Below are 10,924 nucleotides of genomic sequence, written 5' to 3'. Positions count from 1 at the left end.
TAATTAAAACGTGGGCGCATGCGTGACTCCACAGGGCAATAGCGCTTTCACTTATAAGATAGTTTCACTGAAGAAACAAAGACTATTAAAGATACGTCACTTATACCTAGACATTACCGGGGCGGTGGGGCAATAGATACATTCATTATCTTTTACCATTAATGATGAAAAAACATTGGACACTCATGTAGATGATAGTTCCTGGTGTGTTATCTATAAAAGCAAACAAAATGTTCTTCTAGCCCCACCGTCCCAAAAGCTTGTAAAGGGGATGAAGGTAAAGGTCACTTTTGCATATTTTAATGGAGCAATGTTATGTTTTTCAAAGAACTAGTCTGCATGATCATGTGAAACAATTCGTAACCCTCTCAAACCTTAATTAAACAACCTTCGAGTCACTGATGAAATACATCTCTTATACTCAATGTGCATGACCTAATTTTGACCTCAGAAAGATGTTTTCTGTTACGATCTTTGGGGAAAAAAATAACTCCCCTCGGTTACGCCCCCCCCCCCCTACACAAAAACAAAATACAATGCGAGCCGGAGTTCGGTCCCTAAATTCATTCAAATATCCCATGAATTCCATAAGTGATGTCCCCTAAGTTTACTTTTTGGACTACTCTTTCAATTATGCAATTTATTTTTTGGAAAATATACTTAGTTTTTAAAGATATCTTTCAATGTAAATATGCAAGTTGCAGATGTTGGCGTCTGAGTTTATCTTTTGTAAATTTGTCAATAATACGACATTGCTAAGTTGTAAGGTAGCCAAACGATATTACCATGCAACTATGCAAGTGTATGAAGATGATGGTATCTATAGCTTTATCCTGTGTGTTGTCGTATAGCTCCGAATTTTCCTTTTTAATGATATTAATACAGGGTTGGGTTTAGTTGCACAAACTGTATCAACGTGCAAAATTGAAGAGTACGGATTTTTCAATGAGGACATAAGTTATAATAGCCTATATATTTTCCATCGCGTCGATGAGGGTCGGATGTAGCTTCTGAAAGAAATAGAAGCTTTAGGGAGGTCCCTTGACTTGAACTTGAAAAAATGTTCTCAAAATAGTATCTTTATTGTGATACTTGTTTGACCCTACAAGAGCACTGATAACAGTTTCAAAGTACCTGCTATGGTGAATCAGAACATACGTTAAGATATTTTAATCACGTTTATTACCACGTGGTAAAACTGGATTACCATAGATTTAATTGACGGGAATACCTTAAAATATTCTTTACCGCGTGATGATATATGATATATACCAATTTGTATTCGTCCAACATGGTACATCTTCATATTACTTTGCCTCTTGTTTTTATACAATTTACCTTACAAAAAATACAATCGTTATAAAAAATTCCAAGCGATTTCGTATAGTAAACACTTAATTTGAGCTACGACGATAATAAATATTTTTCGTAAACGGGAAGAGGATTAGCATTTTTCTGTAAAAGTGTTCGATTGACTTCCGTTATGTATCCATCAACTATACCATGCATTTCCGGTGTGTATGGGTCAAAGGTCATTTGACTAGCATGATCTTGCCGTCCTTTCATTGGTGCATAAAAATGAACAGCACATTGTATTCTACGAGGTAGTACTGGTTGACCCAGAAACTTGACCATACGCGTTAACTCATGAATTGGATTTTCTTCTAAGTCTTCGTAGAATACGATCATCAGTCGTTCACAGAGAGTGATCCAGTTTATGGCAGTATCTCTCCACTTTTCAGCGTAAGTTGGTAGAAATTTTGTCCACCTTTCTGTTAGACCAAAAAAAAAATTGTCAAATATTTTAAGTCTTTAATATTCACAATTAGCTTCATAGAATGCATAACGGCACCTGTCTCTTAAAACTAATATTTCTTTTTCGATTTTCTGAAAGAAAAACAAAAAACTAGACCACAAATTGCAAATGTATCAGCATTGTGAAAACAACAAGTTACTCTTAAGCTGATGTAAACTATGTAACTATTACCTTATACTATTGTGGTTTACACAACATGCGCCCGTTGCATTAAGAGTTACGCTCAATCTTTATGTTTGACTTATTGTTGACTCATGTACTACAAATGAGCGTAACTCTGTGAACAGTGCCTTGGAATTGATACCATGTAGTATTGTTCTGTCCTTATGTATGTGGTATGCAGCACTGTCACAACTTAGTTTACATAGTATATAAGTTCAGTCAAAGCACATATAGACTTATTAAATAAATATAATAAAGGGGGGGGGGGGGTGTGTTGATAAGAATCTTTCTGCTGAAGATTAAAACTGTTGACAATAAACATACTAGAAAAGAGGAAGCAGACGAACAAACAAGAGTCAAGTTTACAAACAAAGTAACGAAAGAATGTCCCTTCAGAAGTATATACTCACCATCCCGGTTTCTCATGCTTCGTATTATTTCAGGCATAGAAACATTTCGCAGTCGGCTGTAGAATCTCATAAACTCAGAAACCAGTGAGTAATATGGATTACGTAACAGAAGGATTGCTCCATTATCAAAGTTGGGTATATGATTCTCCCCGTAAAAATGAGTCTTCACACAGACGCCTTTTCGAAGTTTGAAATCCTCCGAACCAGCTTTGAACCCTGACGGAAAAAAACCCCAGAGATAAAGTAATCGCCTAAACCAATCAACTACTTCAACGAACTTCGAAAAAGAAAAATACCTGCACCCTGCGTCCTGCATCCTACACCCTGCACCCTACACCCGACACCCTACACCCTACATCATTACAATATGTGCCGGTTGCTGCCTTGCCATCTGTCACCTGCCGCTTGCCATCAGCAAATTAATATCCACTAAACCAGCCTCAAGCTCCCATCTCAACCCACCCCACCCACCACCTTTATATCTCCAACCCTAGTGTACTTCTTTGTAGGGGGGAGGGGAAGTGTCTTTTCCACAAAACGGAATAGGGAGGGGGTTAAGGGGGTGGCACGTGCCCTCTTCCCCGCCCTCGTCTTTGCTGCCTTTGTTAATATCACACACACACATACACACACAAATCGGTTCTGAAGTATACTTACAATTCTTTAAATCTATTTTTCGTTCTGCCTCCCAATGGGCGCTTCCTGTAGAATATTTGGTAGCGATCTGTATGAGTGATCTGCTCCATGTATTACCAGAACGCGGAAAGCTGGCTAAGGCGGTAAGGGGCATAGAATACGCTGGTGCTACCTCGATATCCAATAGTGTACTCTTGCAACTTTGGAGATCTGAGGAAAGACATTTTAAGCGCAATTTGAACCATTGTATTTTTTGTGTAGGGCGATACAGGAATCAAGCAATAAGGCCGACTTTTAGAACGATAAAAATCTAGCTCTGTATACGGAGAGATCAAAGGTCATAGATCCTTATTCAGCGATTACCGTCTTGATAACATCTGGATAATGTCTAAATAACAATATGACGGCGGTAGACCTCTATATCGTTAATAGCTTTCATTAACATTCAACGGTCTAACTGTACATTTATTGTCCTAATATCCTCATCAAATATACAAGAAACATTTAAATTATCGTTATCAATTGGGTCACATAGGGAAGATGACGTCATTACCAAGGCAAAGTAAAAAATGTATGGAGAGATGTAGAAATGTGACATGACCTATTTTAAAGCGAGAATCGTAATAAAATCAACAAATGTAAAAAAAAAATGAAACCAGCTTTCATAATGATATTTTTCAGATATTTTAATTTTAATTTTAATGATATGATTAATTAATTTATAACTCACCGATTTTTTGGAATTTAGAAGTATCTACTCGAACATGTAATATATTGTTTAGCGTTCTTGATTCATTGTTGATTTCTGAGTAATAGGAACAAAAGAGAGAGAAAAATGAAAGAAAGCATACTTTGTTCGTTGTGTTTAGCAAAAAATCTTGATTTATATAGCAGGCATATTCTTGAATTGATTTCAAAAGGTTGTTGGTTTTATTAGTAACATTGGAAACAAGAAAATGCGTACAATTTTGATTTCGTTAATAGGTCTATAGGCGCTGTTTGTTGAGTGTTATCATGCATGGATAAACTTTCAAGTCGATATTTATAATTGCTGATGCAAACTGAATATTCAAATGAAATTTCAGGCTATTGAAAAAAAAATACTAGCACTAATATGTTCTCAGTATTTCCATTGTTAGAATATGTCATCGAGACTGAAGTTCTGTCTTAAATATTTGTTCACAGGATGACCTAGAGACGAATATCTGTCTTGACATGTTATAGTCCAATAAAAAAGAGAAGAAAAAACAATTAAAATCCCAGCAGGATCACAGGATCACAGGCAGACGCTGAAGGAAAACGTAATACTTTGTAGTTGTTATATCCTTACATTTTCTTTTAATGATACCGCTGCGAGGATCTCTTTGATCCTTATGAAGCTAGTGTCCCCATTTGCCTGCCATCGGCCTGTACTCAAACATGGAGATTTTGAAAGTATAAACAAAACACGTTTTCATTTTATTTTATAATGACTATAACGTAAATGCACGCGGACAATTCATGTATACTTAACTTACTCGTATCGTCAGTTCGGTTGTTGTATTTGATTGGTCTAGAACCTCGGCTGGAAATGACGTCATTTCTTGGTGGTGCCATTCTTTTTGATCCAGCGACTTCATCTGTTTTTAAGACACTTTTAGCATAGTAACAGCAGAAGATGACTAACCATATGGTAAACAAGGTCAATGGTATAACACGAATGGACTTCATAGCTGATAAAGGATTCTCTGATAAATGTGAAGGTAAAGGAAAGAAAGGAGCTAACATTAATATCTCGTGGTGAAACACAAAACTTTGATATAATAATCATACAATAATTTATTCTTATATAGCGCCATACAGTAAACTATGCAATCTCAAATCACTTCACAGATATGTCATTGTTAACATGATGATTTTGAGACTTATCATGCGTTCACATGCAGAGTAACTCCGGGTAAACCTTATCGAACCACGCCATATAACTGACAATATTCATGACGTGACTTGATAAGGTTTACCCAGAGTTACTCAGCGGTTAAATGCAAAACAGGGTACTAAATTCATCATCAGGTTAAAAATACCTTTCAGGTATTTTGCATGTGTAACATAATATTTGTAAATATATTTTCAAATATATGAATACCTGCAAAATAAGTGAAACTAGGTATTTGTATTTTTCAAAGTTACGTATAGTAGAGGTCTTTATGCCAATCACCAAGTACGATACTTCGGAGTACGTAAGTTTCGGGTACCAAAGTACCATAATCCAAGTACTGCTTGTTGGGACTCGTAATGTGCAGTAGTCGTCCGAGGGTGAGTACCGAATACTTTATATCGAGGACGAACACTTGAACACCCCGAATACTTCACATCGAGTGCAAGTATCGATTAATTGTTAAAATATCCGTGTTTCGAGTACCCGAGTACAGAGTACTTTTCGAGTACTACGCACTGGTGCATACGTTTTCAGTGTTACATGTTTATAGGTCTCCAACCAAAGTTGTTACAATGAAAAAGAAAAATTATCACAATAGACATACTGCGATCAAGTTATACCGGTGTATTATATGAAATATTCAAAGAAATGAATACCAACCGTTCTTGCCACGAACGTCAAGGGTTTTGTTCTGAATTTTGTTATGGCGCCTTCGTATGTCGTTAGTTAGTGTAGCAATTTTTTCGCTTTTCTGGAATTTTCTTTGTCTTAAATTCTATCTATATATACAGACAATGGTTATCTTAGATCACCAGAAAATTATTTCCCTTTTCTTGTTATCATGGTGACTTTATCTGAAACAAAACTCATCGATGTCTAACTTATAGTTAGCATTGAGCTAGTCCTTGTATAAAGACGTTGACTATGATACGAAAATCCAAATGACACACTTCCGGTCACTCTTAGCCCCTTATCATTCAGAAGGCCATTATTACATAAACAGAAAAAATCTGTAAAGTTCCATATCACATTTTTATCAAAGGACAGGATGTCTATTCAACACTAGAGAAACATCAGTTTTCCGTCGCCAAATAACTGATACGACTGGAGGATCAAGTCTAACTAAACATCAAGCAGACGGTATCTCATATCCGGCATCCATTTCCCGCCTTTGAAAGACTTAACAAAGCCGTTTTTAATGGAGATTATTACTATTGTATATGAACTATTTTATCTATCTCAATATAGTCTGCCAAAATGCAAGGTTGCTCGATTCATATATAACCGGTTTGCTATCGCCGCAGGCTCCTCCTTGTTGCTGTATACAGGGATTAGCCATGTGGGACGGCGGAAAAGTTACCATCGTCTTTGATAAATGAATAATTACTTTTAGGTTTGATTAAAATGTCCATCGAATTGACTTAAATCATATCATTCTAACTTGAATTGAATTTATTTGAGACATCACATTATCTAACTAGCTTTGAAAAAAAAAAAATCAAATTTGTACCAATTCCCGGTATCCAGGGGTAGATACGGGACAGAGTACGGCCCTGGGATCATTGAAGCCGACTGCCGGGTGTCCTTACCCCCCAAAAAACTTAATATATTTATTATATAGTTGATGTAAACGAGTTTGGAATTGACAGTTTTTTTAAACATCCAACGTACAGGATTCCACCTCCAGAAATAAAATGTTAGCCTTGAAATTGTGCATCCTGTGCATTTTTAAGATACAAATTAGGTCCACACGCATATTGCAGTTTTGTGCTAATAACTATACTTTAGAATTTTTGTGTGAAGTTGAAGGGGTGGGGTGGGGAGGCGAGGACACTCCGATTGTCTTGGATCCGCGTAGTGGCTGAGTGCTCTCTCTACTAAATGTATAAAAAAAGTCACCCAACTGAACTTGTTGGCTCCGAATGACAATTGAATTGGAAAGGCACTTGGGCCCTATCCTGCACCCACCCCTCTCGTACTCACGTGCGAACGCACGCTTCTGTATTTGACTGTGACGGGGAATGTGTTTAGGAAAGCATTGGTGATGACTGTTATAAGACTTAGTACTCGGGGGATTTGTGAAGCTATTATAGATAGAAGTGCAAGGTGAACTATACCCGCACTCGCTTGTACTCATAACAATGAGAACTCGGCGTGTACTCTTACTCATGAGTTTGGTATTCGTACTACAAGTCCAAAAATTATTCCCGAGGCACATATTATACACACACACACACATATATATATATATATATATATAGCCTAATATATATATAATTGAAATCGTAATGAGTTTTAAAATCCAGAACAGTGAAAAATCCAGAACAGTGAAAAACTAGCCTAATATAAAACAATTATACATCACAGAAAACATACTTCAATACAAAAATAATAATAATATCAATATAAAGTATTACAAGCTAAAGAAAAAGAGAATACCGTAACACGCCAATACTTTAAGAGAAACATTAACGTGAGGAAACTTACAAATTAAAAGAATAAAAGAATGACGTAAAATCCAAGTACTGGTTATTATGATGCAACATTAACGATTTAAAAAAGAATTAATTAATTAATTAATTAATCATTTATACAGTGAGGAAATATCACTTACATTGTTTTGCAGAGACTCGAATGTTGGCTATATTTCCGAGTAACGTTCAGCTGGTTCGTGCAAGGATCTATCGTTTATAGTGAATTCTTAATTTTTCCGTCCACCTTGTCAATAGTTACTTTCAAAACACTTCCTCAAATAATCTGGCCTTTCAAATCCTAAAAATAACATCTCGACTGGGAATGACCAAGGTTTATTATCCAGCACATTCCGGGCAGAGATACTTATCTCATGTTGCAGTGTACATCTTATGCATATTCAAATCTATGAATATTCATAAGTTAAAACGAACAAAAAACGGGCGGTGGAGGAGATAAAGAAAAAGATAAGTGTGGAAGAATCCTTTAAAAATCATTCTTAGTTCGTTTTTTTTTAGAATTCATAATGTAGTCAGGCAAAATTTTGCATGTGCCAACCAGTGCAAGAGTAACAACTTCTGGAGCCTTTATTAAGCACCAGATCCAATCCCCCCCTGTTTTACAGACAGAGCCCGCCATTCGACCTATTAACTTTCTTTGCTTTATTCATTGATTGTTCGTTCTTATTCACATTTTTTTGTTGTATTTTTACATATTAACACCTGTTTAATGTTGTCAGTACTACTCCTCCCCTTCCTCCCCTTCATTTCTTCCTCTCTCTCTCTCTCCCTCCCTCCACCCACCCCTCCCACAAGAAAATAAAATCACTGAAAAGTCAAATAAATAACTAAAAGTCAAATAAAAACAATAAAAAGGTTTAAACAAATGTTGTTGAACTTTCAGCAATCATTTCACCGTGACCCTCAATAATATATGCCTTGCCTAAATATGTGAATGCACAGTTTAAACAACCCCTGGTGAATGAATGTATGTTTATGGTGGTGGCGGTGGGTGGCGGTGGATTGGGTAAGGGTTGGGGGGGGAGGGGGATATGATAGGATGTGAGAACTTCATGGAATTATTAAACTCTTAGTGATTCTACTAGGGCGCTAAAGTGGTATAGTTATATGGTGACCTTTATAACATGTTTGGTCAGGTGGCCCTCCGTCCTGTTATTTTTACTTCGATATGCACGTTTCCGTCGTGATAAAGCTTAACGTGTAACTAAAGGTGATACCTGACCCTTGTTATAAGCGGGCCTTTACACCCAGCGTACATCTTCAAATCCACCCGTCCAAAACTAACAAAGGGGAGACATATCACTACACTGCAGACATCTCTTACGTAATCTCTTATCAGCGTACAAACAGTGTGTTGTATATTTTGGCTGATAGGGAAATGCTACAGTTCTGATGCATAATCCGGAATGAATTCTTTTTTATTTAGTATCCGGTTGGAGATATCAATGAATTCCCTACTATAAGACTGATTGAAAGAAAAATAAGTATAAAAACGTATTAACGATCTCGGCCCTTTACTATACAGTTACAGGAGTGTTAGCTCAGTGGTTAACGCCGGTACCTCTTAATCATAAGGTCCCGAGTTCGAGTCACTCCAAGATTAATGTAATAATCACTATGTCGTCCAGTTACAGAGTTATTGACAATTGACATACAATTTATAATAATCATGGACGTTAAATATGAATCCAAGAGACTGACTTCGGTCAGCTCGCGGCTTTGATAAGCCAATGATGGCTTCTACGCGAGTTCTTGCTCGCAGGAGGATCTAAAATACAAACAAACATTGTTAAGCTTTTAAGCTTTATGGAAGACTTCCCTCCACTTTGTACTTTTGTGGCAAACAAATAAATACGGTAACACACATACAAAAGCTTCATTACTGTCCGAACAAAACCCTTCATTACTGTCCGAACAAAACCCCTCCACAAAATGCTCACAGTTTACCAAGATTTCGCACGATGCCTCTCTTCCCTACTATTGTTAAACTAATATTTCTTATTTTCTCCTTTTCCTTTGTCCTTCCTCTGTCTCATTCTTCTCTCCTTTCATCTTTACCTATATTTTCTTTTCTACATGTCTCTTACAACTAAATTCAATGTGTATTTCATTCCACAGAGATCAACTGAGTTACCGTTTATCCCATTCCAAATAAAAATCCATTACGTGCTCTATGTGTTACCAAGCCCAACACTTGCCCCGCCCCTCCCTTCCTCCCTCCCCCTGGCTCTCTTAATACTGTTTCTTCTCCTTACAGGATCCCCTTATAACCATGTTTTCCTATATGGCTCATACAATTAAATTAGTATTCCCTCGCACACGACAGCATCGGTCACGACCAAACCTAACAGTACCTCGATCGATTACAAAATATTTCTTCGTCTTACTGAAGGAATGTCCTCCAGGAATCGAACACGTCTCAACCCCAATTAACGAAATTATATGCCGAAAATGCCAAGAGAGATCATGGACGCCTGGTATACACATGTCGTTGTGCTGGAATTTATTTACGTAACAAATGTACCATCGTACCAAACGTATGTTTCAATCAAGTGTCGATAATTTATTGTCCAATTATTGTTTGATACATGTATGGCACCACAGCACACATGCAAGTTCTCAACTTGCATGTTCAACCTTCCCCATGTGCACCCCTCCCCCTCTCTTAACATAAAACGTGATCGCGGAGGCTTTGTAACACCAGGCGATTTTTCCAAATGTTTGAATCCTTTTGAATTTATAGTTAAAGAATGATTATTAAATTATACACTTTCCGAGCCTTATAACTGCATGGTCTCATACATTGGATAATCTCCCCCATTGAGAGTTTACATTACTCCAATTACCGCTATGGTTCCGGTAGCATCTTTTGCAGTCATTTTGGCGTTCCAAAGAAAAGGAGAGCATGTTTTTGTTCTGTCATATCAAGTATGCACGCACAAGGTGGTATATTCCACATAGAGTCTATATCAATCCGCCTAAATGTTCTAAGAGCCCCCCAAAACAACAACAACAACAACAGGAGAACATCTTTAACGATATGCTATAAATCAAGATCTGACCTTTAGTGGCTTGGATGTTAAAGAGCATGAATGGAAAAAAATGTGGTGAAAAAAATTCAGGGAAAGTGAGGCAATTTTAGACCACTTATAGTCCTTCCAAGAGCAGCGTACGAACATTGTTTCCTACTGAGTAAAGAGGTTTGTGTACTCATGATACGGAAAACTGAAGATGCCATGAATGGTCTACTTTGTCAGCTATCCAGTGAGTGGCATGGTTTAATTAGTGAGAACTTTTATAAGGGCTTATAGAGGCCACATTACTTTGATGATTTAGTGTTAAAGTCAATGGGACATTTATATGGAGTACCTACCACAAGTTCTTAACATCTGTTTTGCTTTATCAACCTAACAACGTATATGTATATATGGTGTACCTATGTATTACAATTTTTCAAAGGGAAGTTGTAGTGAAGTAGGCCTACAGACCC

The 10,924-nt window shown here is 37.0% G+C and overlaps 1 protein-coding gene across 1 annotated transcript; it reads right to left on the bottom strand.

The window, feature by feature from the left end:
• Positions 1–1,059: 1,059 nt before the first annotated feature.
• Positions 1,060–7,735, bottom strand: LOC139969715 (sialate:O-sulfotransferase 1-like). The gene is made up of 6 exons (XM_071974901.1): positions 7,557–7,735; positions 4,542–4,751; positions 3,755–3,829; positions 3,046–3,234; positions 2,389–2,604; positions 1,060–1,772 (listed from the first exon to the last, which is right to left on the bottom strand). Exons 2-6 carry the CDS (start codon positions 4,732–4,734, stop codon positions 1,405–1,407), a joined length of 1,041 nt encoding a protein of 346 aa, XP_071831002.1. The 5' UTR covers positions 4,735–4,751; positions 7,557–7,735; the 3' UTR covers positions 1,060–1,404.
• Positions 7,736–10,924: the final 3,189 nt, after the last annotated feature.

The sequence above is a fragment of the Apostichopus japonicus genome, chromosome 7 (genome assembly GCF_037975245.1).
Source record: "Apostichopus japonicus isolate 1M-3 chromosome 7, ASM3797524v1, whole genome shotgun sequence".
Lineage (NCBI taxonomy): Eukaryota > Metazoa > Echinodermata > Holothuroidea > Aspidochirotida > Stichopodidae > Apostichopus > Apostichopus japonicus.
Note: the sequence above shows the minus strand (reverse complement) of the source record. Positions and strands in the feature narration are given on the sequence as shown.

Bases quoted from the DNA above. Each gene is read 5' to 3' on its own strand.
- LOC139969715 (XM_071974901.1), bottom strand. From the start codon at position 4,734: ATGAAGTCCATTCGTGTTATACCATTGACCTTGTTTACCATATGGTTA. The intron at 3,235-3,754 runs GTGAGTTATAAA...GTCTTTCCTCAG, and splicing joins TTCTAAATTCCAAAAAATCG to ATCTCCAAAGTTGCAAGAGT. The intron at 2,605-3,045 runs GTAAGTATACTT...TTTTTCCGTCAG, and splicing joins AAAAATAGATTTAAAGAATT to GGTTCAAAGCTGGTTCGGAG.